Consider the following 27,897-nt stretch of genomic DNA (forward strand, 5'->3'; position numbering starts at 1 on the left):
TTCTAAAAGCTGCCCTTACCAGCAAAATTAACAAAAGAGTTGAGATAGTCTCAAGTGATTCTGACAAATGCAGTTTGCCACACTCGAAAATTCTGGTTAAGGAAAAATATTGTACTGAATTTTCTGGATAATTAGTTTAATTCCCCAGGCTCTTTTGCTAAAATAGATCTAGGCTGTCAGTTTGAAACTCAAATGTTCAATAAGGGACCGATCCTAAATCAAGCTCCAACTCTATTGTAGATTGCTGTTCAGTCATCCTTTTTTCCTGACCCAGAAAGAAGACAAAATTCTGTTCATTTACATAGTTTATTGTTGTAAACATTAAAATTGTCTTTCTCAAAGAAAGAATTTATCAGAAAAAAAAAATCAGCGTCTCTAACTGTCATACACCATAGAAAAAAAGGCAGTGACTCCATATCATGTGCCATACTGGAAATATACAAAGAAAAATACTACAGAATATGGCATTATTAAAATTCTTACTCAAACATAAAATAATATATTAACTGACAATTTTAGACATTAAAAAAAAACAAAAAAAATTCAAAGTGCTCAGTAATTTCCAGGGAGTTATGTATATTATAAGCACTCTGGAAACAGTCAAAAGCTGCTGCATGCAAGTTTTGTTTAGCTTTAGACAACAAAATAATCAAGATATAAACTTTCTTTTATCAACATCAACAGTACATACAACACTTACAAACAAGGAATGTTGGACGGTGTTACAAACACTATGTGTCCCTTTTGTCAGGATTTTCTGATGTGTAATACTTGTGCCCACCTATTTTACAATTGAGAAAATGTTTAAGCTCAGATAACTACCAATCTTTATAAAATCTAACAGACTACATAGTGTCTGAAATACTATTTATATAATATAGACATTACTGAAATAGCAAGTGCCTATAACATCTTCGACCTAGAATCAACATGCTTGTCCCTTTTGTGTGTAGTTCTTTTTTTCTTTTTTCTTTTTTTTTGCAAACACACTTATCTTTTAGAATTTGTAATATGTATTCATAAATAGGCACAAAATAATTTAAAAAGCCAAACTGCATTGGGTAAATTTACAAGCCTTTCCCTTCTTCAACTCATGCCACCCACGCAACATTTAGTTTTACTATATATTACAGCTTTCTTTACAGCAGAAAACTTTGAAGTCTTTTAAAGGGCAATACTTGTGGGTCCCCTTACAATGTGTGAGGTGTGTGTGTGTGCATGTGTGTGTGTGTGTGTGTGTGTGTGTGTGTTACATTTGTCTTAATGGCAACAACCAAACATGGCCAAACATTTCCCATCAGACATTAGGAATGTTTCTTCTGAACAATAAACTGATTTTTAAACTGATAATAAAAAGTTTATACCACTGTATTTGTGTGTAGTCCGTGTTCTAAATCCAGGATGCCCCGGAGCCAAAATGCCCTTTCAAGTTCTGCCTGCAGGTTAAGAAATAGCAACAGTTTTTGTTGTTTTTGTTTTGTTTTTTTGTTTTTGTTTTTGTTTTCTTTAGGGATCGAGGGGCTGGGGTTTTATGGAGGGGGTGGGGGCCAGCTAGAGCTGAGACAGCTCATGGGGATATCTCTGCCTTGTGACTTGCCCCCTCTGGATAGTTTTAGGTTTCTTTCCAGTTCCTTTGAAGTGCATGGGAGAAGGTCTTAGAAAGGTAAAGTGTCCAGGAAAAGTTTGTCAATTATTGCTGGCGGTGGTACCAAGTCTTCTAGTTTCAGGTAGAAAATGCGCTGTAGCCCCTGTGTGCAAAGAGTACGAAGTTCTGGGAGCTTCCCCAACAGTTTGGACAAATAGTTGGGGCGGTTCAACCCCCCATTATTGAAAGTCACATGGTCTTTGAGACAATTTACAATCTTGTTTTGCAGTTCTTCCACTCTCTTGGGTTCCTTGAGCCCGTGTCTCTCTGCAGAAAACACAATCAGAAACAAAAGAGGAACACACAAAGCAGTTAGCTAGCTGGCAGGACGATGGACGCTCAGGGGCAAGGGAAAATCACGATAGACCCCTCTGGGCAGTTTCAGAGAAGTGCCCTGCACCTGAGGTACTGACCTGTGACCATAGCCAGGGCAGCAATGCAGGAGAAGGCAGAAATGTCGATGTTCATATTCTGCAAGTTGGAGGAGAATTCAACAATGGAATCAATCCATTCCCCAAAGCCACGAACGCATTGCAACCTGTGCAAGACCACCCCATTGCAAAAGATGAGTTTACCCTCCACTGGGTTGGACCTGCAATTAATACCAAAGAGAGAGAGGGGAGAAAAAGAGAGAGAGAAAAGCTAAACAACTAATTACTTGAAGAGCAATAAATGAGGGATTTAAGAGGCACCTAATTACGGAAGAGTTAATAAAATGTAGACCAGTAGACCTTGAAAGGGTTTAATTTCATAACAATCAAGAACGCCCCCTATCCCACTTCCATTCCATTCACCCAAGGCTTCTGGGCTCTTTCCTTCCCTTCTTCTTTTGTCTACTGTCTTTTACTTCTTCTCTCCCTCTTTCACTTTCTTATTCCGTATTTTTCTCATCCACCCCCCTCCCTTTCATTCCCCTCTGTCTCTTTCTTTCCCTTCTTGACTCCTCTCTTCCTCCTTTCCCAGCCTCCTCGGATTGCCTCCTCCGTTACCTGTATGCTAATCGCAGCACAAACAGTTCTAAGAAAGCAGACTCGAAAAGCAGGTCTTGGTCGGCTTTGGGCAGGTCAGCGAAGCCCGGGATCTTCTCGGCCCAGCCCCTGATGATCTCCATGGAGCCAGTCAGGAGATCATAGAACTGCTGGATATGCTGGGTGTCATCGCCACTCATCTGATAGTCAGGGTTCGCCTGGAACTGGAATTTCATTTTAAAAAGCACTTAATGAGGTTCTCTAAAATATATAACCCGTGAAATTGCTAACCCCGCTTCTAGTAGGGGAGCCAGGTTTTTATAACAATTAAACCTCTCTCTGACCAGTAAGGAAATTAGATGTTCCGGGGCAATTAATTCAATTAGGGATGGTGCTATGAGGTCGCTGCTTTAAATATGTAAATTACCATTTCCATACAGACTAAATACAGTGCCATCCAGCCCTGGGAGACGTTCACTCTTATCTCCACAAAACAATTGACACGTTAGTATTCATGCCAGTCCCAGAGTGGGTCTCGAGCAGAGACGCCCTTTGCAAATCTTAATAAAATTGCAGTGGCTTCTAGGTTTGCCCGACATACTTCCTCCAATTAAAGCCCACACATTTCTCACAGCGGGGGTAAAAAAGGAATCTGACCACTTGATTTCCCACCCCACTGCCATTCCTTCTATCTCTCTCTTTCCCTTCCCCGACCCCCAAGCAGGCATCCCCCACCCTGACAGTGCCACAGGGGACAAGGATTAAAGCGTCTCTGTGGAAAATTGGGGATCAAATCCAAGTGGGGCGGGGGGAGCGTTTTGTACAGCCTGTGGTTTGGGCATTAGAGGCATGAGTGTGTGAGTATGTGTGTGCGCGGGATGGCAGTAAGAAGGAGGGCTCCCAGAGATGTGATCACTGTGGCCTGTGCTCTCCTCCTTCCTCTGTCTACACTCCCAGCAACATGGTTTGTTTGTGGCTCTGTGTGCTGCGGCTCTGCCCACGGCTGTAAAGCCACAGCCTTGCTGGAGGCCGGGGGCTAGTGATGGGTGTGGGAAGGGGTCCTGCCCGTCTGTCGGTTTGTCCACATGCTACCCCCGCCAGCTTCTTACCCTGGAATAGTCCAGGCTGGTCATAGCCGGGTTGGAGTCGACATGGGCCCTGACGAGGGCACTGATCAGACTCACCGGGGGCGAGGGGGGAGAGGGCTCCTGTGGGCTCTTCGGTTTCGAGGGCAAGCGACCTCTCCGGCCTTTTAAACTGTCCGTGCGAACCACTGCAAAGGAACAAACGGGTTAGCGTCGCTCCCCCTAGCGGGACCCAGCTGCCGCCTCGGCCCCTCGCGGGGGAAGGCCGCAGCCCCGGGGCCGCCGGCCGGGCCGCGCAGGGTCCCACTGCTTGTAAAGCCTTTACTGACGAGAAGCATCAAAAATGTGGGGTGGTTTTATGTCTTCTTCCAAATGGGTCGTTGGGTTGAAGGCGAGAAGGGCCTGGCTGCTTTCTGCAGGTCGGGATGGGCAAGCAGGCAGCTGCTGGGTCGTGGAGGCCAGACTCTGATGGGGGTGGGGGGACCCGGAGACTTCCCCCCCCCCGTGGGAAGTGGAAAACGGGACTGGGGTGGGCGCAGCACTTTCCCGTGGGCGCAGACCGGGGAGTGGGCTGCTCGTCCCGACCTACCTTCTTTGACCATCCCAACAGCCAGGCACTTCTGAAATCGGCAGTACTGACAGCGATTCCGGCGCCGCTTGTCCACTGGGCAGTTTTTATTTGCTAAACACACGTATTTTGCGTTTTTTTGTACCGTGCGCTGCAAAAGGAGACAATATAGACCGATTTTTTTTTTTTAATCCATCAACCCAGGGGATCCGGGAAGAATTTCTCAACGGCTGGGATCTACACTCCCTCCCCACAAACAAACACATATACACCACTCCTTTTTTATTTTTATTTTTTTTCCTTTTCTTTTTCTTTCTCTTTCTTTTCGTGTTCCTACCCCAGGGCATTTAACAGGAGAAAATTGATAGCGTTAACATTTGAGCTAACCTCGCCGCTCCTCGCTGTGTTTTATATGCCAAGAGAAGGAGAAGGAAACGCTCAGTAAATACAAATCCGTGGGCATTCATATTATTTACATTCCTTGGAGACCTTCTCTATTTAAAATGATAAGATTATTCAATCAGGATGGCGAAATAAAGAGATCACTTAATTTGACCATAGGGAATTCTGTTCCACTTGGTTAGCTCAGACACGGTTCTCTGTCCTAACCAATTTCAATCTGAACAGAGAAGACAGCTCCTAGCACATGCAAATGACCCTCTTCTAACTCTGGCTCCAGCAACTTCGGGCTGGGGCCTGCCGGGTCTTCTTCGTGCAGAGGATGCGACCCCAGGTCTCCCGGCCTTCTACTTCCCTTTCTCAGGCACCCAGAAGCCTCCGCCACAGTCCGTGGACCTCAGTGGGGCCGCCTTGGCGGACCCGGGAGTTGGGCCAACTAGGTGGGACTGGGTTGCCTGCACCCAGGTGCAGCGCGCACTCGGAGGCTCCCGGCACTAGGGGGCCCCTACCTGCCTCCTCCGCCCGGTCCTCGCTCACCTTGAAGAAACCTTTGCAGCCCTCACAGGTGCGCACGCCATAGTGCTGGCAGGCCGCGTTGTCGCCGCACACAGCGCACAGCCCCTCGTTGGAGGGAGAGCCCCGCGACGGCGGCGAGGGCACCTGCGTGTCCAGCAGCTGCGACGCGTGGCCGATCTGCAGGCCTGGGAAGCCCATGGACGCGGGCTTTCGGATGGGGTTGGGCACAGCGAAGGTCTGCCCGTCCACCACGTGGTGGCTGCCCGCCTGCTCCGGGTTCATGGGGACGTGCAGGGGCCCGTCGAAGCGCATCTGGCAGCTAGACACGGGGGTGCCGGGGGGCGACTGCTTAAATGAGAAGAGGGAGAGGCGGGAGACGGGCGTTTTCCTCTGCTCGATCATGTGCGTGGTGGCCACGTAGTTCTGATGGAAGTTGTGGAGGGAGCCTGGGTCATCCCACATGGGGCTGTGCTGCACTTGAAAGCCCGGGGTGGTGGGCGTCGGGGGCGAGGAGGGCTTGTAGTAAACCGACCCGGAGTGCGGCATCATCTCCTCGGACTGAGGGGGCAGGTGGCTGTGTTGCTGGTAGTTGTGCATCTGAATGTCTTCTACCTTAATGGAGGACTGCTGTCCGGACAGGGGCATTTGGTACAAGCAAGGTGGCTTGACGTCGTAGCCTGTGCTGTAGTTGTCCATAAAGGTACTGAAGCTGGGGAGAGAAGTGGTGGCAGTGATTTCAGTGTTGGTGAGGTCCATGCTAAACTTGACAAACTCTGGAGTTAAGAAATCGGAGCTGTATTCTCCCGAAGAGTGGTAACTGTAGCTCTGAGAAGCGGGGCTGGCTCCTTGAGGCGAGGACCCATACTGCGCCTGAACACAAGGCATGGCTGGAAATGAAACAGGGTAATATACACTCAGCCTGGTCAACTGAACACTTTTCCCCGGGCTCGGGTACACCTGGAGCTACACCGGCAGCTCGTGGCGGTCAGAGAGCACGTAGGGACGCGAAAGGAAGGGCGGAGAGCGCGAATGCTGCGAAGCAAAACAGTGCAGGGCATGGAAAGGCTGGTCCAAGGGAGACCCAGAGCTAGAAAGCTATTGAGGGTCTCCATTCCCGGATATCTCAACCGCCTCCCCCCTCACCCCCTCACCCCCTCACCCGGCCAGTCCCGCTCAAATGAGCCTTTCCTCTGAAGCTCGGGTTCAGCAGGCTCATTCTAGATGAGGGTGAATTGCACAATGAGAATGTTGTTCCCCAAGATGATGGGCCAGGAAAGCCTTAAGTGACAGAGTTTGCTGAGGAAGATCGTATCGCCCTATTTCTTGATGGTCAGGGAACTCGGAGGAGGGAAAGAAAAAAAACAAAGTTGCACTAACCTTCAGCCGAATTACAGGCGTTTTCGAGGAAATTAAAGGTGGACAGTGTCGTAATTCAATGAAGGACAAGGTTTCCAAGATTTTTAGAAAAGCAGTGGGGAGTCCAGCCTGTCGGATCTCCTCCCTGAAACACAGACACAAGAAGCTTCAGGGTGACTTTCCTGACAGATTCATCTGGGCATCAGTAGAGTCACCAGGCAAGTCCTTCTATACCTTCCTTGGTTGTTTCATTGGAAATTAATGTGTAGCCTTTACCAAACTTAGGAGTTAAGATGAATGTGTAAAAGAGACGGCTGTAAACAACAGGAAATGCCAACCCACTGCACTGTGTAAGTCCTTGCAGAGAGAGGGTTCTGAAGGGGAAAAGGTACTTCATGTACTTAAATTTAATACTTATGATGTAATAAATTGGGCCCTTTGCTAAGATGCAGGGGGGTAGAGATGGAGGTGGGAGGGTAGTGTCATTTCCATTTTCGTTTAATTCAGACTCAAATAAGAAGAAACTAGAGTTTAATAAAATGCAGCACTGGAAACTTCTATCAAGTGTTTTCTGTAACCCCTGCGGTTACAGAATGCTAGCAAGGCCTGGGCAGCCCTGAAGGCGATCTGAATGGAAGCGTCTGGATTTTGACACAACACTGGGGTTGAGGATACAGGTGAATTGGCATTCACTTTCCCCAGGAAATTTGCCTTTCAACATCTTTAGTGGCCAAGGGGTGGGAGGCAGAGACCCTACTTTTCCAGGAGCATCTTAGGTCAACTGCAGAGGGAGGGAAACACTGCTTATCTGGTGTTGGCACCGAGGTTAGAAGCGTTTCCCAACATAGGAAGCCAAACACCTTCCCTATACAGCCTTCCACAATCTGCCTACTTGCCGGAACAAGGCATTCTTGTGTCCCAGTAATTTTCAGATGTTGCCACTTGGAAAGCATTCTAGAGCACAGTCCTATTACTAATGAAAAAGAAAGCCAAATATATCCATTCCTTCTGTTCTCCTTCCCCCACCCCCATAATATTGCTTCATGGGGAGGAAGGTTAATCAGAAAAAGTAGAAAGGAAAGCAACCCATGATAGCCACAGCCCTTAAGAGATATGCCTGTGCTGGATATTAACCTCCTGGTAACTTCGCAGTTTCATAACTGTACTCTTTACTCTCTATCTCTCTCTCTGTCTCTCTGTCTCTCTCTCTGACGCACTCACAAACACAAGCACGGCATGTGTCAAAACCAGAAATTTCAAGCAACTTAGTAATAGGACACTGTACCAACAGCAACACCACCCCTTATTCAATAATACCCAGGAAACCCTGGCAATCCGGCCAGCCTCGGAGACGCAGTTCCCAAGCAACAAATAAACTGAAGAACTTTCTCCCTGTCCCTTTGTGGGCAGTGTCCCAGACCCTCGTATATACAGGACCTGGAGTCTCCCTGCCCAATGGTAACAATCAATTCTGCTCTAAGAGCAAACTTTGGGCACATTTCCCCGGGCAAGTCCACAGCTCCCCCAAACTATGCAGGTCTCTCTTCCACGTCCACCAATGAGGAGCCTGGAAGCCTGCTGGGAGCCAACTCCCCCCTAGTGCCAAAGCTGGAGTTCGGGCAAATGACCGCTGTGGCTGCACGCACCTATTCCCCATCCTCCCGCCCCGCTCGCGCTCCGAACCTCTGGCGCCCACTTCCAGAAAACCTGTCCCACACATGTGGAAAGAAGAGACGTGCAAAAGAAGAGAGAAGGATAAGGGAACTCGAGCTGCACGGGCTGCGTCTACTCACTTAGGAGTTCTCCGCGTATTTCTTCATTCATTCAACTCGGCCGAAGTGTAGTTCCCTCTGGGAGTCCGAGTGGCAGGGTCGGGGAGGGGTGGGCGAGAGGGGCGAAAGTAGCCTGGTGGCCGAGAGCAGGGAGGGCGCCGGAGAAGGCGGCCGCCTGGGCAGGCGAGCGGGACCGCGGAGCCTAGCGCGAGCCGCCGGGCGGACTGGCCCTGGCCGCCAATGTGCCTTTGTTTATGTGGCTCGCGCTGCCGCTGCCAACATGCACCTAAAGTCTCCGCGCGTCAGCGCGCGTCAGCGGCCCGCCGCCCAATCGCCGCGCCGCCGCGCTCCCCGGACTCCTGGCCGGCTCTCGCTTTGGTATATTTCCGACCTGACGTCACGAGTAGGGCCGATTTTAAGGTGGGAACCGTTCTGGGTTCACCTTGGTCGCCAGCCTGGGTTTTTTTTTTTTTTTTTTCTTTTCTCTCTCTCTCTCTTTCTTTCTTTCTTTTTTTTTTTTTTTTTTCCGAAAGAGGTGTGACCTCTCCACTCAGGTCCGCGCAGCCCGCAGCACCGCGACATCTCACCTCACCTTCCCCCCCACCTCCCAACCCCCCAGGCCACCGCTGCAGCCCGGCGGCTCACTTGTGGGGGAGGGTGCAACAAAAGCCGGGGCGGCAGGGAACGCTGGCGAAGGCCAGGTAGCCAGCACCTGGACTAGCAAGGGGTGGGGTGTATCTGGCAGTGTCCTAACCTCACGCACTCACAACTGTCACCCCCATTAGCGGAAGCGCGTACAGACGTCCCATGACCCAAGACGGTCAAAGGGCTCAGGCAGGGTGGGATTTCTCTAGTCCGATGCATATCCTTTTTCTCCTTTTTCCTGTCCATGGCCTCCTCCTTTGGCGTTGGCATTCTCTGTCTCTGTCTCCCCTCCCCTCCCACACACACACACACACACACACACACACACACACACACACTACAAGGTGGAAGGTACTGGGTAGGGCCTGTTCTCTGTGTTCCCTTCTTTCCTTGCAGTGCCCACGTGCAAGGGAGGATGTGGTGCGTGGAAAGGGGAAGAGAGGGGAGCAGGTAGACAGCATCCCAGCCCTTCAGGGATCCCCAAAGTCAGAATGAGGCGTCGCCCACTTTCCTTTCGCAGACAATGCAGCCGAGCAGCGGGCAACAGGTGCGCCTGCGGCGGAAGGGGGCTCTAACCTCACCTTTCGTCAACTCTAATACTTTCGACACTCCTGGGTGCCCACCAACTTGTACCCCAGTACGAGTTGTAGAGACACAAATCAACCCTCCTCTGAAGCACAAGGGCTCTCGAAACCTCAATCTGAGAGCCAAAAGGGAAAGGCAAAACATTGGGAGAGGGAGGGGTATCTCCGCGAGCGTAAAGTTGTGCGTCTAGCCCTCCCAGGAGAGGGACTCGGAGCACCGTGGCAGCTCGCCGCACCCCCGCGGCTGCCCGAGTCCCCGCCGACTCCACTTTGCAAGCCAATACGCCCGCCAGGCTCAGGGCGCAAGGCGCTTTCTAGCAAAGGAAACGCCACCTCTCCCGGGATCGAGTCCCCTTCCCTGTTCCTCGGGCCCGAGCAGGGCGGGCCTCTGCGGGCTTCTCCCAAGGGGCTGGACGAGGCTGGGACGTGGGGAGGGAGGCTTCCGAGGTATCCCCCTCTCTGCCCGCGAAGAGTTCCAACCGCCCCTCCTCCCTCGGCAGGGCTCGCTTCCAGGCTGCGGGAGCCCCCTGGCAACTTTCCCCCGACCCCCATCCTGGCGTCCCCTGGATGGGCAAAAAGAGCCGCGGAACCAGGCGCGTTCCGGAGCCGCTCAGATCTAATCTGCACCCTAGCCTTTGCCCGCTCCCCAGCGGCTGGAAAGGCGTAGCCATCAGGTGTCCTGCGGCTGCCCCGGGAAGCCTCGGGCTCCTCTGCGCCGCAGCCTCGGCAAAACCTGCGTGGCCACCTTAAGTTTCCCCCAGATGTTTCGACTGCCGCTGCCGCCGCCGCCGCCGCCGCCGCCGCCGCCGCCGCGGCTCAGCGGGCCGGAGCACAAATAAAACCAGGAAGTGTGTGTGAGTGAGTGAGTGTGTGTATGTGTGTGTGTGTGTGCGCGCGCGCGCGCGTGTGTGTGTGTGTGTATGTGGGGGGGGGGGCTGTTGTGGTGAGTGAGGATGTGTGAGTAGGGGGAAGAGGGGAGGAGGGCGAAGAATAGCCTATTAGCATGAGCTCGGTAGCGTCAGCGCCTCGTGGGCAGGAGCGATTCCACGCGAACGAAAGGGAAAAAGTGAGAGTTTGGAGAGCCGGGGAGAAGGAAAGGGGTGGGGGTGGCGGTGACGCAGGGGCGCAGGCATTGACGCACCCGCGGGGCTGGGCCCAAAATAGCAGCGGCTCTAGCTCGGTGGCGCCCTCCCGGGTTCCCTTCCCCTTCCGCGAGGGAGCAGGGCGCTGCCAGGAGGAGCTTTTCCTTGATCCCAGCGGTGGGCCAGGCTCCCGGCAGCTATTTTCAGGCAGTCGGAAACTCAAACGCGGCCACGCCGGGGTGGCGGTTATTATTTTTTAATATATTCCTAGGAAAGCGGGGGCCAGGAGAACTTTAAGGTTGTAACCAGCACCCTCCATACACAAACACGCACATCTGAGTAGGTACATTCCCTCCACAAGTTCCTCCTCCCTTATGGCCATTTTTAAAAACACTAGGCTTTAGCCTGGGTTGAGCCTGGGGACAACTTGAGAATTCTCTCCCAGAGAGTGGAAAAGTGTTCTGCAGTTCTTAAAGTGAGCTCGGAGGTAGACACACATTGCAGTGTGATGCGTTATTCTACAGCAGCAACCTGTCGAGTCTGGCTTAACAGAGCCCTTGCCCAAGTCTTAATGCACCCAAGATCAAGAGGCAGTTTTCCACAGCAGCTAATTATAATTATTAGTAACTGGAGGTGGAAGGATTCAATATCACATTGAAAAAGAGACAAAAGGTGGACATTTGCCCTTGCATCCTACAACTTGTTTAAGAGTTCTCCCTCTTCTTCAAATTCCTATTTTAGTTCCTGGCAAGCGTTACTTCTTAGGAAGGCACCCTGGATGCAAGACTGATAAACTCATTTGAACCAATTACTGGATAAGCTACTTCTTGGGCTAGCATTTTTGGTAGGGCTTCGGATGTGCTCGGGGTGGAAAGGATGTAACACAATCATCAGAAAGAGTAAAAAAGGACCAAGCTCAAAGCTCCTGACTCCTGTGTCCCCACCAGATTTTGACGGAACGAAGTCTCAGTAGAACCGCCAACGTCTGTAATTGACTGATCCTGTCAGTAGGGGGCCTGACTCCACAAGGATCAGGAAGATTTCACCCACTCACTCACTCACTCACTCACTCACCAGCTAGCTATTTACTACTTAGGCCAAACCCTAGGAGAGAAAGCTGCAGGCCCAAATATTCGGTACTGTGCTGGAATTTATAAATAGCTACAAATCTTTTATTCATGTCTGTTTTTCTTAAAAGGGGAAAACAGTTGAACACATGGAATTAGGTTCACAATAGATATTCTTTTTTTCCTCCTGCCCATGTTTAACTCACTGTTAAGTCACAGGGGGGGGGGGGGAATCAAAATAGTAATAAAATCTCTCATTTTATCACCAAGTAGCGCAAATTGGCATATAGTTTGGAAAAATGAAAGCATGTTTTAAAATCCTATGATTACATGTTTAAATAAATTATAGTTTAGAAGAGGATTCCTGTGGGTGTATTTGCTAGTACATAAGAGAATGCTTTTGTGCACAGAGGTTTAATTATACATATAATGGAACCAAAATGTAGAATTGAACAACCTTTTAGAAAATGTTAAAGTGATGCTTTAGGCTAAAAGAAACTGAAATTTTGCACTTATATATCACTGCAACCCTTCATAATTTTTTAACATAGATTCTTGAATATAAACTATTTTATAACTCAACTAAAATGGCAATACTAGTTTTGTTTTTTTTTTTTTTTTCAGGGCCAGGATTCTGATACAACTTTAAATTACTGGGATGTATAAATGTGTAAAATTAGCCCCACTGAAGGTCTGTTTTCTTTAATGAGTTAAATAGGAGTGAAAATTGGTCTTATACATAAGTAGCTCCTTCTTTTGGAAACAACTAAATGACAAAATTGCCAATTCTATCAATCTATACAGTTAAATGATGTCAGAAAATCATTTAGGGAAGTCATGTTACTATATTATCTTTTAGGATATTAACCAATATTAAGCAGAATATATTGACACATGTATAGAAAGATATTTTTATAAAAAAATAATATAAATAATACATACACTCACATCTAAACCAAAGTATTTTATTTTATGCATGGCTAGACAGATTATATTTAATAAAATTGAGCTTTTCGTATAATTTAGAAAGCAAACATAGATGTAATCCCATAGGATTTTCCATCTTAATGCATGGGAAAGGGGTCCTTAGGGAATCTTTTCACTATTCTCCCAAAATGAACTCAGAGTAGCCCTTACAATTCAGATATAGTGAAGAGACATCACTGTTATACTGTAGGAGTTGAGGTATGTTTAAGATATTTTGTAATAAAATTACTTAATGGAAACGATCTTAGACATTAAAATGAGATATATATTTTAAGTTATATTTTGACAAATTTATACTCATGGCATTTGTTGCCATTCAGCAAGACATTTTACATTAGTGATAGAAGAGAAATTTTCACTTTGGAAAACAAACTCAGTTATGGAACTACAAAATAATTTTTTAATATTGAAGGGTTTTTTTTTTTTGCTTTTTTCCTTTTGCCTTTTCATTTGCATTAATAGGATATTAATTGGTCAATCATTTATTCTCTTCCTATAGGATGCTTACACAAGAAGTCAATTGCTTACCTGATATTCACATTTTGGGTAGTTATGGCGTTTTACTCAGTTTTATTCAGCCCAATTTTTTTTTTTTTACCAACATCACTCACTGAATGCAAAATTATTTCTTACTTCAATACAGAACTCCATTCTAGAAATGTGTAAAGATGTGCAGGAGAAAACAGCACTCTTTTTTTTCTAGAAGCATCTACTTGCAAATTAAAATTATAAAACTGAACATATGGTAAAGCCTCATGCCACTCAAAAAGTATTTTGCATAATAAAAATTCTTCATCTTTTCTCTAATGCTTGACTCTCAGTAACCATCTCCTAAACAATTGCTTTTAAACTAATCACTCAGTATTTTCTTTCTGTATGTGTGGTAAAGTACACAGAACATTAAATTTACTATCTTAGCCGTTTTCACGTGAACTGTTCAGTGATAGTAAATACATTCACATTGCTGTGTACGCATCACCACTATCCCTCTCTACAATGCTTCATCTTATAAAGACTAAACTGTATACCCATGAAATAGTAACTAGCCCTTCACCCATACTCCCAGCCTATGGAAACCACCAGTATTTTCCATGGAAGAATTCTTTTTGGTTAAGCAAGGAAGGGTAACTTTGGTTTTGTATTTCATTGCTAATTTCAGTAAACATGGATGGGAGGGTCAGTCATTAAATTGTACCAAGTCCTAGAAGACATCTTAAAGATTCTACAAATAAGTAGCTACATGCTAAGAAAATATCAAGGGCACTTGAAATTCTAAAAGTAGCTAATAACATTAGTAACTATCACAGTATTATATAGCATACTAAGTAGATAAAATGCATACACTTTGTGACAGTTTCTGTGCTTATATCACAGCTGGCTAGTTTTGGTCTACCTTTAATGACAAAATAACCACTTTTCTTTTCTTTTCCCTCAGACTAACTGGTGGATAGGAACCTCTTGATTTAATACAAAATGAACATCCTGCACTGATATATTACGACAAAGACATATATGCCCTTTTCCTCATCATAATTCTGCAATTATCAAGCCTACAATTTTAACACTACAAAAGTAACTTATAGCAAGGACCCTTATAGTGATAAGTAATAAATCTAATTACCATATCCTTTGAATAGATGTAATATAAATTTCATTGCTCACTTAAAAGTTCTAAAGTTAACAGCATAAACTTGAAGTTGAGTAATTAAGTAATCCTTATATAGACACTTATTAAAGTATTTATACATATTATCTTAAATCTACATCTATCATTTTGCCAATTAAAATTAGGACTTTAATTGCAATTAAGTAATTTAATTGCCAATTGAACAGCAAAATTGCTAAGTGACTAATTTTAATGCCTATTTTAATTACCAATCATGACTGGGGAGGGAGCTAATCAAGTTACATCAAGCAGTACCAGAGTAATGATGTGAAGAAAAAAAAAAAAAAAGTAGAACAAACATTCAAGGCTACATGCTTTAAAAAAAGAAACATAAATTAAATAAATGCAAACACAATCTTATAAATGTATAAAAATACTGTATTTCAATATCTGAATACAGAACATGAAAGAGAACAAGATTAATTAAAGAAGCCCCTGTCAATCTTCAGTCAAAGTAAGGAAAACCAAGTCAAATTTTTATGTGGTATTTACATGGCACTCACACTAACCCAGATAAAAACAAAGCTGCATATAGCTGAGAATAAAAGACTGTTTCCTGCCTGGCTGGTTAAATATTTACAGATTGACAGTTTTTAAAGAATTCTTTTAAAATGAAATGCTATAAAAGAGAGAAACAAGTTTCCAATGCAGCAATGTAGATTTTAAATTTGAAAAGCAAACAGGGCCAGTGCAGTGGGACCAGCGTACTCTTTCCTCATGGCTCTCCTCCCCACCCCCACTCACTTGAATGCAGAGTTCTATTAGAGGCCTAATGCCCATCCATAACTTGTCCCATGTTCCTATGAGAAACACATACATCTGCCCTATCTTAAAATACATTTGTGAGTAAAAAATAAGAAGGCAGCTAGGATTACATCACAATTAAAATTAAAGCATGGGGAATATACCCTCTCCTAAGGGTATCTCTTCATTTTCAATTAAAATAAACATGCCAGCTCAAGATAAAAGCTGTAAACCAGCAGGCAACCAGAAACAGTGGTGAAAATCTTCTTGGCCAATACAAACACATTTTCAAAAGTTTTCTTTTCCAAACGAATGCTCAGATTAGCAATATGGAAGGGCAATATTGAACGAGGGAGGTGAAGTTGAGAGCTCAAAAAATAGAAAGTGATTCCCTGGTAGACAATAACAATGCTAGGACTTCCCAGCCACAGGGACCGCCTTGGCTGCCAGCCACCTCATTTAGAGTAACAATGGACATCCATCAAATCTTCATTTAAAATAAAAGTCATGATGCAAGGTCCACATCTTGTTTCTACTACTGGATGTGTCTACCAAAAATATACATCGTTTAGGTCTACAAAAGGGCCCCAAATCATTCATGAACTATCTGTAATGTTGTAACTTGAGAAAAAGCAAATCGTGCTGCTTAGGATTTTATTTACTAATGGACTTGAATTCTGAAATGAAGCACAGCAGGCCTGGCTTTTGAAGGAGGAGCACGTTAATAATCATGGAGCCTAACAAAAGGCTGCATATCTGCTCATGACAATAACAGCTTTATAAGGCGAGTTCTGTGTGACTGATTAAAGGACACACTCACTGCCTATTCACAAGTCACGGAGATGGAGTCATTATTGACAAGCTCACTTCTGATCAGGGTTAAGACTCATTGAGTGCTGGTGCTGCAGAGAGAAAACCTTAGCCATTAAAAGATTACCAAAAACAGCCCCCAGAAATGGTCGCCATAACTCAGATATAGATCTTAATGTGTTCTGTAGAAGATTTTTCTGCTATATAAATACACAAAAGGTCTTAGATTATTTGGTATTGCCAAGATGATCGCACTAACCCAAGCACCAGGTAACACGTCATCACCTACGACAAAAGGAGAAAAAAAAAAAAAAAAGGAAAAATACTGTCTTGTAATTTCAAAATGATACTGAAAGGACATGATGTATAGACAAACTTTCAGAATGTTAACTTTCAGACCCGGACATGACTGAAAATATATACTTGTTCAGATTGCTTAGGTCTGTCTTGTGTATTTTGTTAGTCTGTGAGGTCACATGAATTCATGTGGTGGACATATTGTTGGAAGGGAAATCTTCCAAAGGATAGTATGACCATAGATTTCAGATATCCCTTAATGGGTAAAGGTTAAAAAAAAAAAATGTTTTCATAAGTTGTTTACTTTTTTGTTTTAGCCTTCTTTCTTGTTTTCCATGTTGCCTCCCTGCATTAGTGGAAGAAAAAGGAGGGATACACTAAGAGACAACCATGTTTATAACCTGAAATTAGAGGCAATCAACCATTTTATTAGTCACCAGGATACTTAAAATAAGACCTGTGAAATATTACAGAAATATTCCACTAGGATCTAAACAGTGACCTCAGTATGCTGTGACTGACATGGTGGGGGGAAAAAAAAACAAACGACCAGCATCGCCACATAGATGATCCAAGTTAAAGTACACACATAGTGTGTATGTGGGAGGTTGGGAGGGGTGGTGTGTGTTTGTGTATAGAAATTGTTTGGCCGGGGAGTTCTTCCTTATATTTCTTATATTTCATATTTCTGAGGACTGTTTTCTGTAAGTTATTTCCCAAACTTTAAGAATAACTGAAGTTTATTAAAAAAAAACAACAACAGAATTTCAAATAGTTAATAGGCTTAGGAGTTATATTGAAACAACTCAAAACACATATTTTTCGTAGGAGTTCTTTAATTTTCTGGATTCCAAAAAGTATGGTGTTCCTAAACATTACAAACTCTTAAGTAACTAGCTCTGGAAATTCATATTTTCCATTTCTCCACACTCTCATCAATTAGTATTTGGTTGGCTGACTGGAAATTTCTGAGACAACGGTTTTGCCAAACTTTATAAACTTTGTTTTGTTCGGGAGTGGGGGCGGGGGGGGGGAGGAGAAACCAGCTTTTACAGCCAGAATGATTTGACAGGGCCCCTCAAGCCACAAATAGATGCTACAGAATTTGAAACGCAGCTCTGTAGCTCAATTTATACCACAGAAAACTGTGAGATGCTATCTCCCTGTTGTTATAACGTATCAGGTCAAGGGATATAAATTGCACCAGGTAATTCATTTTGCCGTTCGGAGAGTCATTAAGATCCTCCCAGAATATATGTGATTGATATCCCTGGAGGTGAAAGGCTAAAGGAACCATATGGCAACATGTTGCATTCCGTATGCTATCTGCCCATCCGTGCTTAAGCTGCCATTAGCAACATCTGTACCTTACGGAAATCCAGCTGCGCCGACGACGGCTGACGGAATTGTACTTGGGGGGGAAATCTAGCTTAGCGCCATTAACTTGAGACTTAGAGTCTATCTACCAGGACGGATGGAAGCTTTCACAATTACACGAGACGACACAAATGCTTTATTAAAGTTTAATTTTGAACTCCCAATTAGCGAAACTGCATTACAAATCGATTGCAATTTCCTAGAAGGCACGGCAAGTTCTCTGCCGGCCTGCCACGTGCGAGAGGCTCCAGAGCAAGCTTTCCCAGCTCTCGGCAGCGGAGAGGGGACGGTTCAGAGCCGGTCTCCGCGTCCCAGGAAGTCCCTAAAATCCCCGCCAGCCCCTCCTTCCGCAGGGTGGGGGCGTACCCGGCCAGAACCGGCGGGGAGGGGCGGGGGGAGTCCTCTATTATCTTGGTCTCTCGGGAGGAGCCTCATCTAGTCAGTCACGCAGAAGTTTCTCTTTCGCTCTTGGCGTGACACCCCAGATCGGCTTCGGGCGCGCGGGCCAGCGGGGCGGAGGAGCCGGGAGGCCGGAGTCCCGGCAGGGCTGCCCGGCGCTCGCACCCACCCCGCTCCCCTCCCCCCAACCCAAACAAAGCCCCGCTCCAGGTCCAGGATACGTTACCTGCCCGGCGCTCCCGGCCCCTCGGTCACCGCATCCCCCGCAGGCGCGCCTTGTGCGGGTCCCGCTCCCCGGGACGCACAAAGTGGCCGCCCCCGGCCGGCTAAATCCCCCTCTCTCGTCATGTTGGGGGTGGGGGGAAGAAGGGGAGACGGGGGAAGTGGAAGCGGGGAGGCTGGGCCCAGGGGAACTTACTGGTAAAAAGAAAAGAAAAGAAAAAAAAAAAAAAGGTAGAAGCTGCTGGTGAGGGGGGTGTGGGGGGCCCGGGGCCCGGCCAGGGGCAGAAGAGGCCGGTTACCTTTCGGGTAAGTCGAGGGCGGGAGGGAGGGGGGGGGTCAGGGAGCGGCCGCCCGCCCCCCTCCCCCGACCCCCAGCGGCGGCGGCAGCTGCACACACAGAAGCCCATTGTCACCGGCGCCGGGCGCGCAGCCCCGCGGACTCGGCCCCGCGGCTAAGCGCGTCAGCGGCCCCGTCAGCCGGGCCGGGCTCCGTGACGCGCGCGCAGCCAGCTCTATAAATAACCCGCCGCCGGGCGGCTTGGGCGGCTTTCCAGTGACGCTGGGGCAAGGCGCGGGAGGAGGAGGGCGAGAGGAAACAATAAAGCCGCCCGCCCGCCTCCCCGGCCTCCCTCCGCCCTCCCCCCCTCCCCCGGCCGCCCTGGGCCCTTCCCGCCGCGCTCGGCTTTCCCCGCCCCGGCCCGCCCCATTCGGAGCGCCGCTCGCGGGTGGGAAGGGCCGAGCCGAGCCCAACCCACGAGTTTAGCGAAGGGGTCGCTGTGTTACTTACTCGCAGCTCGAGTTCCGCCTCGGGAGGCTTTCTCCACTCTCCGACACCCGTCCTAGTACAGGTAGGGTGTGTTGGTGGTGGCAGATCCTCAGTTCAAAACCAAACAAAAACCTTCCAGCTTCCGTGTCCTGATGTAGCGTATTTCAAAGTATGTGCGTGCGTTCGCATGTCCTAGAGTTCCGCCCACGTCCCTCTCTATATCTGGATCAAATCCTTCCTTCCTTCAGACTCCACCAGGATTGTTTATCTAGGTGGGTTTTTGTGGACCCAGGGCCATGTTACTGTTTGCATTTGGGAAGTTGGACGAAGGGTGCCCAGTAGAAGCAGCGTGGTCCTGGCTTTCAGGACTCATGCTCTCAGGCTCAGCATTTTTGCATACCTTTTTGGCTTTGAACGTAGCGCAGGCCATTTGAATTTTCCAAAAGCCTACAGTCTTTCAACGTGCTGGGCTTTCATCAAGGCTGCCACTTAAAGGGGGCTTTCTCTATAGGTAATTTTGTGGGGGGGGGGGGCGGGGAGGGGGAACCTCCTGTTCAAGTTTCCATACGTAGGCCAGTCTGTCCCACTCCTTAACACTCCTCGTGCCCATTAAGGAGACAACTGGAGGTAGTCTGTTTTCTTGTAACCATCGACTAAAGGACTAGTCAGACGATAATTTCTCCTCCTGAGCAAAATGTCTCAGATATATGAACTCCACGAATTTTCTGGGATGCCGATAGGTAATTTGCAGATGGAAACAAAAGTTTTTAAGTGACCTGGCATGGATACAGTGAGTTAAAAGGCCTGAGGAAATGATTGTTGATTCACAATCAAGACAAAATGGGGTGGTGAAGGGTTCGCTGGGCTGGGAGTTTGAAGACTAGGAAATTTGGGTTTTAATTAGGTAGGTCTTCATTGCGATTCTCTGTGCCACCTTGCAGAAATGACAGCCTTTCCGGCTGCCTGGGTGGCTCAGTCGGTTGAGGTCACTTTGGCTCAGGTCATGATCTCGCAGTTGACCGGTTGGAGCCAAGCGTTGGGCTCTGTGCTGACAGCTGAGCCTGGAGCCTGCTTCGGACTCTGTGTCTCCCTCTCTCTCGCTGCCCCTCCCTGCTCGAGCTCTATCTCTCTCTGTCTCAAAAATAAATAAACTGTGAAATAGAAAAAAAAAAAAAAAGAAATTACAGCCTCTCTGCCTCAGTTTCCTTATCTTCAAAATGGAGAAAGGCTGGTTTCTAAGACCCTTTCAGCGCTAACATTCTAGGATGCTAAAGGACATAATTGTGTTCAGATACATAAAGTTATTAATATGAATACTTGTGTCTCAAGGGAAAAAGATAACCAAGTATAGAATTACTCAGTCTTCTGACAATTTATTACTTTGTACATTTTCAAAGAGAAAATATATTAGGGCCACTTCAGAAAAAGAATGAATTCAGCTATATCATTAAAACTATTTTAAGAGGAAAAACATAGTTGTCACTGTAGGCCTCATTTACATGATAGCAGACAGAATTACAGTCTGATGATGTCTCAGGGCCTTTCCAGCACCATGTTCTCTAATGGGAGTGAAAGAGTATGAGACGCAAAACGTACTAGGGTCACTTTTCTCCAATTTTGCCCCCAAATCTGGTTTGTATAGCTTTTAGGAGGCAGTTTTCATTTGAAAGACACAAAATTGTTTGTCAGTGAGTGGTACTTAAGAGACAGGCAAAGTCTTCTTCTGATTGACCCTCATCATTGTCAGAATCTGCCTTATTTTTCTGTCTCCAGGCTGGTGAAGGCAGAAAACATAAAAAAGGCAGAAACAAGTTTAGAGCCGAAACATTTGCTTCACGTAGACACCACTGAGGTGTGATCACAACTAAAAGTTAACCAGTATTTTCCCGGTTCCAAAAGCACATCTGTCTCTCTTTGCCATAAAATGTTTGGTATCTCCCTAATTTAACTTCACTTAAAGTTCTTTCTCCTGCAGCTTATAAAGAGGTATTTTTCTTTCACTACTACTTTTCTGAAACTTCCAGCGTCTCACATAGTTTTCAGTTAAAACATTTTTGCTTCCTTCTTCTCTTTTTTTAATGTGGTAAATTCCATTCTCCTTTATCCTTACCCTTAAAAAATTTAGCAGCATGAGAATTAGCCTTAAACTGAAACATGCCCCCAATTTTCTTTTTAGCTCTGGAACCCAGTAGAAATACAGCGAAACAACTAGTTTCTCAAAAACAAAAGAAAAACAAAAAAAACCCCAAAAAACAAGCGCGCTGAAATTTGTGAAATAGGAGACTGAAAATGTGGAAAATCTTTCATTGGATCTCCTTGATAGCATAAAGCGTGTTATGATTTTTTAAACATAGTGAATGTTTTAGAATATGGATATTTCTCAGTATTTCTGATGTTTCTGTCTACCTGAAGTTAAAGCCTTTTAAAAGACTCCTCTACAGTAATGGTATTGAAGAATTTCTTAAAGAAACTACTGTGCACTCTCGCCTTACTCCTCAGTTAATCCTGCTCCGGATTTAGACAGTGGTGCCAGTCAGGTTGAGGCTTCAAAGGAATGAGCACAAATATTTGCCATATCCTATGCAGTATAGTTTTGGTGATAGAATTCATTTCGGAAAATATCATTGAAGTTATAGTATAAGCAACTCTCATCAACTCCAAGATGGATAAATAGAAGGTTAACAGGAAGAGGGATGAGGGATTCTCAGCATTCCCAAAGAAAGGAAACAAGGTTATAGACCTAGGAGTTTTCTGCATTTAAAAGGCCAAGAGATCAAGGCAGGCAGTGTTCTTATGAAAAAAGTTAAAAAAAAATTCATCAAAATTAACAGGAATCCCGACATAGTTCGAAATATGCACATACGTACGTAACTAGCCCTTCTGATAAGGTTGCCCTGATTTTGATGGTTCACCCCAAACTGCACAGACTTTGGTAACTTGCTGCTGGAGATCCATTGCACACAACTTTTTTCTTCCGGTACACATTATAACATCAAATCAGGATTTGTGAACCGTGAGTTTTAACAAATTCCTTGTGAGGGTTCAGGGTCCTAGGCCTTGTTGCCCTTTGATCCATCCAGACCTTCTCTGGTCTTTATCATGGGGGAGCAAAGCGGGTGCTGGCCTGCCAGCTGTGATTTCCCTGCCTTCCTCAGGAGCTGGAGTTCTCTGCCAGCTGGGTGTGACCAATGGAAAGCCAGATCAGAGGACATCCCACCCGGCCCCCAAGGTCTACACTCCCACCCAGGACCTCTGACCCTGGGTTCCAGTAACCTTGCCTTTTCCCTTTATTCCTCCAGCATTTGGGTTGTAGTGGCTTTACCCTGTTGAAAAATCACTGTCCTCTTTTTGTTTCTCAGCCCTTCAGTCACCTGTTTTACAGATTCCTTCAATTAAATTCTCCCTGTGTTGACTACTTAAAGCTGTTTCTGTTTTCCAGGTTGGAGCCTGGCTCCCCACATCCTATTGTATGACTGTATTGGCTCCTATACATGGAAAAATCTCTTACTCCTTGATCTTCTTTTGCTAGGAATTATTTTTTTATTGTGCTATTTAGAAAGTGCTCATAAAAGGTTCAGCCCTCAGGGGAAAAAATTAAACATTGCTTAAAATTTTGTTTTCAAACTTTTTACTGTTCAGTCAGAACAGGGCTAATGCTTAACTGAGCCTGATACAAAAATTCCATGCTAAACAGAAGGGTGGCATATAATACTTGTCAAGGTTTAATTTTCATCACACATCTTCCTTAAGGCCCACTTACTAGCTTATTTGCCAGTGGTTTCTCTGCCCCCTTGTATCTTAGTGCGGAGCAGGGGTGGGGGGTGGGGGGGAGGGGAGGAGGAAGGAAGAGAGAGAGAGGGAGAAAGAAGAAAAGAGAAAATAAAGAAAAAAAAACTTTCTGCATTATTAATTTGAAATACCATGTATGTGTATCCTTGGGATAATATTTCAAAATCTAAATTATGTTTACATTTTTTTTTCCTCCCTGTATTTTCTGCTACTGCCAAACTTTCAAGGAGAAAAACTTCCAGGAAACCTCCTACAGTATCTTGAAGACGCTTCAAAAGGAAAAGGATTCCCCTGAAGCTGGAAAGATCTTCCTGGGCACATGCAAGGGAAGATAGAAACAGAGTGGTCAGTGTTTCCTGAGGAGAAGCACGGAGCTTGGAGGGATACTGGAGGAGTTGCCCAAGAAGAGAACCAGAAGTTGGCAGAGAAGTCGATGAGGTCATGCTTCCTGGTCTAGCATACAGGTGTGTCAGGGGAGACAAATCATTGCACAGATACCACCTGGCCCTCACTCATGTGTACTAGGGAGGGGTTATACCAGTTCTTCTATCAGTTGCCCATTAGCACCAGGTGGCCGCAGTGACTGGTCAGAATATGTGTGGGGGCCACCAGGAAAGAGCCCTCCCTTTCTTTGTTCTCTGTTCTCGAACATGGAGAGATGGAAACTGCCACCGCACGGCAAGAGTCTGTTGGAGAATAGAGCCAACACAGAGAAAGAGGATCCAAGAGATGGAGAAGGAGAAATTGGGTGCTGAAGACATTTGAGCCTGGATCAAGCTATTCTTGGAGCTAAACCTACCAGCAGATTCTCAAGTTATGTGAGTAAATCAGTTCTCTTTTAGCTAAAGTCAGTTAGGAGTGAATTTTCTGTCAATTGCCTTAGAAAAGAGTTCTCACTGATACACTTGTCCTTAATACCTTTTCAAGGCCATAATGCTGGGACATAGGAAGTACATCACTTACCTGATGACTAATAGTGGATGCATACCATATGACATCAATTTATTTTGCTACTGCTACTGGGCAGGGCAAGGGGGGCCTTAATGTTATCACATAGGAAGTGGCATGTCAGAATCAAGTGGGAGTGCCCACTGTGGGTTAAACTTCCAGGAATGATGAAACTCTTCTTGCCCCAGTCATTAAGCCTTTTTTTCTTTCTTTCTTTTTTTAATGTTTATTTATTTTGCAAGAGAGAGCACATGAGCTGGAGAGGGACAGAGAGAGACAGGAAGAGAGAGAATCCCAACCAGGCTTCACGCTATCAGCTTAGAGCTCAGTGTGGGGCTCTGTCTCACAACTGTGAGATCATGACCAGAGCTGAAATCAAGAGTCAGATGCTAACCGACTGAGCCACCCAGGTGCCCCTAAACCTGGCGATCACAAGATAGAAATCAACGGTCAAAACAGGAGACGTGAAACATAGCAGCGTTTGGTCCCTATATATCTCCCACCTCTTTAACGCTGCACCTGCCTCTAGCCTCCAGTCCTAGCCAACTAAAAGTAGTTCCCCAAATTGCTCATGCTGCTTCTTCATGAATTAGTAGCTTGGCACTAGCTCTCTCCTCAGGCTGGAATGGATTTCTCCTACAATCTACCCTTTGAGACTCAGCTTGTGCCCCAGCCTCTGTGAAATTTTACCTGATAGCACCAACACTGCCCTGTTCCTCACACCTGGCCATCCCCATCCTCTAAAATTGAGCACTTACTGTGTCACACTCTGTACATCCTTCACTGTGACCCGTATGCAATTATTTGTTTTATTTGTCTCTCCTGCTGGACTGAGCTCCATGAGGGCAGCAGTCCTCTCCAATTCTTCCTGGAACTTTTGGGGACCTGGCTGTTAAGCTATCAAAAATTCTTTGTGAATAGTGGAAATAACTGAGTGTATGAAATGAACGAATGCAGAAACAGAAGGAGTCATACATTTTCAGAGCTGGGACCTTGGAGTTCACCTAATCCTTATGATCAAGATATTGATCAAAATTCCTATCACAATAGGAATTGCAAGGTTATACATTCTAAGAGAGTACAATGTTAAATTTAATTAGAACTCATTATATAATCGTATCCTTTATTTTATTTTTGCATAAATATAGCAATATATTACAAAGCACCTCTAAGAATTCTCATTCTTTAAACTTGGCTACCTTTCTTCTCTATTTCACATTTAAGATTTTTAAATTCTCTTTAAGTATTCTATTTCCTATGCATGTCTGTTTGCTCCTCAGACCTACACGATATTTGTGATTAGATAATATTTTATTATAACCAAGAGCCAAAACCAGTTCAAATAGCACGTGAAATGAGACACTTAACAGAGCCAAGCTAATTATAGTTGGAAAAAGACCCTCCACCCACCTTATACAAACACACACACACACACATTCATATCCATACTCTTTAATAATTCCAGGATTTCAACATCTTTGTGTAGGAAGGGAGTTGCTGTCACTTGAAAAGGTTACAGTAATGCATCCTGTTTCCTATAGACCTATAAGAATCTGGGCATGGTTAGAAGCAAGAGGATGAACACAGTGGGAATCGACATAACTGCATAAAAATGTAGCCAGTTCTCTCCATGAAGGGTAGACTTAGTACAGATTATTTTCTGGGAAATGTTTCTTTTTTTTTTTTTTTAAATGTGAATTGTCTTTGATAATTATTCTTTGCTTTTGGAGGATTTGTATGTGTAGAATCCAATAGATGATCAAGAAGAATGAGGTGGCAAATCTTCAGTGCTACAAATAGGCAAAAGTAGAACGACAAATGCTACAGGGACTACATTGTTAGAGACCTTCTGTGTTGCTTGACTGAGCCTTCCAGAAACGTATTGCTGCAAATAATATCCTGTGGGTTGCACTGGTTGGGAAAGGGCGATGAACCCTCCAGGAGATTCAACTACCATTATTAGTGAAGTATAAGGTAGTAAAGATACAGACTGTAGAGCAATGGAGGAAGGTGCTTTCTTTCTAAGACGAAAATACACAGGGTGGACCTTGAGATTAAGGAGTGAGTCTAGGAATCGGGTATGCTCTTAAGGATCTCTGTGTAAATATTTTACATTAAGTTTTTGGTTGCTCTTATCTTTGAACTATCTGGAAGTTTTATTTTGTGAACAGTTTTTAATCTTTCCTCTATGTTGTAATCCCCTTCATTTGTTTCCAATCTTTAGTTGTTATTAACACCAGTACGGCCTCCTGTGGTGGGGGGTGTGGGACAATCAAAGAAAAGAACAGCATAAGAAAGTACAGCCGTCTGCATATTGCACCTCCTCAGGGCTGTAGTGTTGTGGTCCCCACTTATGGCAGTGGTGGGGGGGAAATGGGTGGGGGTGAAGGGTGGAAAAAGAGTAGTGGTCTGAGGAAGAGCATGGAGAACAAGGCTCCTGAAAGGACTGTGAATAAGCAGATGACTCAGGAGCAGATGGGGGGGGGGGGGGGCAAGCGATGGCGGCTAGGGTTGGAAACGTTCTTTGTTTAAAGGAATCAGAGCTTCCTGTCTATTCTACCTTTCATTACTGAGTCACCAAGCCTCCCCTGCTGTTCTCAAATCTGGCTACTTTTTCCCTCTTCCTTCGGCTTTCATCATTTTTTTTTTTTTTACCTAGATTTTGGCAACAGCCACCTACATTGTTTCCTGTCACCAGTTGCTTCCTTGCTCTGGTCTGGTTCTCCTCCACAGCACCAAAGAGCGCTGGCCTATGACCAGTGCTCTTACTAGTACTTCCCTTAAAAAAATCCTTCTTTCTGCCTGCTTATTGTCTTGGGGATTTCTTTTGAAAAGTTGGCACCTTTCATTTGGAGACTTAGGTATTCAAAGCTAGCAGATACCTGTTTGGTTAAGAGGTGCCATTAAAGTCATTTGTCCTGCTAAAAAGGTTCCATTTAAAGATTTACCCATTTACAGACTACGCAAATTTTCAGTATTGAGGCAGGTGGCCCCACAGGAGAAGCAGTGACGTCCTCGAAAATCTACTTTGTTTAGGAAAGCAGATATTCACATACTGATCAAAAGGCTTGTGGGATATGCCTCGTTGACAGTTCTATAAATCCGTCAAATATTTCTGTTCATAGATGAATCTGGGTGGAGAGAGATGGTAATATGATAGAGACAATGGTGGGGTCTATGAACACAGATTTTGGATACAAATAGATTAATTCTTGGGCTTGGCTCTTTACCTCTGTACCTCGTTTTATCCTGTTATATCATGGGCTTAATAGCACACACAGCCCACTTAATTTCCTGAAAGTTATTTATAGCATTTAAAAAAGTCTTCTATGAAGTTAATTTCATGCCTGAATTTTTAATACGCATAATGATTTATAAACACGTGGAAGAGAAAGGAAGAGCCAGAAAATATGCCCCTTTATGTATCCCAGTAAGTCATGCCATTGAAAAGGGGCCCAGACACAGCTTTGAAATCCAGTCTGGAGTTCCAATTATCCCTCTCTTTTCATATGCTTTGTCTATCATGATTGAACGGATAGCATAAAACTGATATATAAAGTCTTTTCCTCATCTATATTGTAGAGAAGTACACCATTGACGTCTTCATACATGTCATTAATATGAGATTTCTCCTATATCAACAATAATGTGTTATAATACATTCAACTTTGGTATTTAGTTTATATGCCTTAAATTCAAAAGCTCTTCACCCACTACTGCCCACATATGCTGACAACTGTTCTGATCCCAGCAGGAGTAACAGATTTTCTTTCTGAAGCGTTGCAGAACTACAACCAGAGTGTTATTATTAGATGAAAGATCTCATACTGGTTTTGCGATAGAGAAAAAAGAAAGAATTGAGATGAAAATAATCTAGGCTATTTAAAAATGCCCCACATTTTCAAAATTGTAATTCAATTGGGTTTTCAAAGGTAACATATTCAAATGGCTCAAAGTTCAAAAGGTAAAAAATTATAATCAGAGAATAATTTCTATCATATCCCTGTTCCCCTGCCATCCGGTTCTTCCAGACTACACTAATGTTATAAAATGTTTGTATTTTCTCCCAGAGATAGTCTACGTATATACAAGCAAATGTGAACACACATATGTGTTTAAGTATATATCTTGTCTATTTTCCCTTGACAGCTTATTTTGGAGGTGGTTTTGTATCAGTACATATAAAGCTTTTAAATAATTTTTTT

The 27,897-nt window shown here is 45.1% G+C and overlaps 1 protein-coding gene across 5 annotated transcripts; it reads right to left on the bottom strand.

Annotated features, from left to right (window-relative positions):
- Positions 1 to 287: 287 nt before the first annotated feature.
- NR4A2 (nuclear receptor subfamily 4 group A member 2) lies at positions 288 to 18,377 on the bottom strand. 5 transcript variants are annotated; one of them, XM_027055733.2, is made up of 8 exons: positions 18,194 to 18,377; positions 6,559 to 6,682; positions 5,203 to 6,068; positions 4,288 to 4,417; positions 3,723 to 3,886; positions 2,635 to 2,837; positions 2,059 to 2,237; positions 288 to 1,912 (listed from the first exon to the last, which is right to left on the bottom strand). In XM_027055733.2, exons 3-8 carry the CDS (start codon positions 6,064 to 6,066, stop codon positions 1,656 to 1,658), a joined length of 1,797 nt encoding a protein of 598 aa, XP_026911534.1. In that variant the 5' UTR covers positions 6,067 to 6,068; positions 6,559 to 6,682; positions 18,194 to 18,377; the 3' UTR covers positions 288 to 1,655. The 5 variants fall into 5 exon arrangements, 4 of the variants coding, with proteins under 4 accessions (XP_026911534.1, XP_053071066.1, XP_026911535.1 ...); XM_053215091.1 differs by lacking the exon at positions 18,194 to 18,377 and adding an exon at positions 8,331 to 9,246 and having other exon boundaries at positions 5,203 to 5,890; XM_027055734.2 differs by lacking the exon at positions 18,194 to 18,377 and adding an exon at positions 8,331 to 9,246 and having other exon boundaries at positions 3,798 to 3,886.
- Positions 18,378 to 27,897: the final 9,520 nt, after the last annotated feature.

The sequence above is a fragment of the Acinonyx jubatus genome, chromosome C1 (genome assembly GCF_027475565.1).
Source record: "Acinonyx jubatus isolate Ajub_Pintada_27869175 chromosome C1, VMU_Ajub_asm_v1.0, whole genome shotgun sequence".
NCBI lineage: Eukaryota > Metazoa > Chordata > Mammalia > Carnivora > Felidae > Acinonyx > Acinonyx jubatus.

What these genes read in the sequence shown, in the direction of transcription:
- NR4A2 (XM_027055733.2), bottom strand. Translation starts at nt 6,066, where the DNA reads ATGCCTTGTGTTCAGGCGCAGTATGGGTCCTCGCCTCAAGGAGCCAGC. An exon ending in GCTGCAAAGGTTTCTTCAAG is followed by an intron (nt 4,418 to 5,202) that starts GTGAGCGAGGAC and finishes CTCCTTTTGCAG; the next exon opens with CGCACGGTACAAAAAAACGC. An exon ending in TGTTGGGATGGTCAAAGAAG is followed by an intron (nt 3,887 to 4,287) that starts GTAGGTCGGGAC and finishes GTTCCTTTGCAG; the next exon opens with TGGTTCGCACGGACAGTTTA.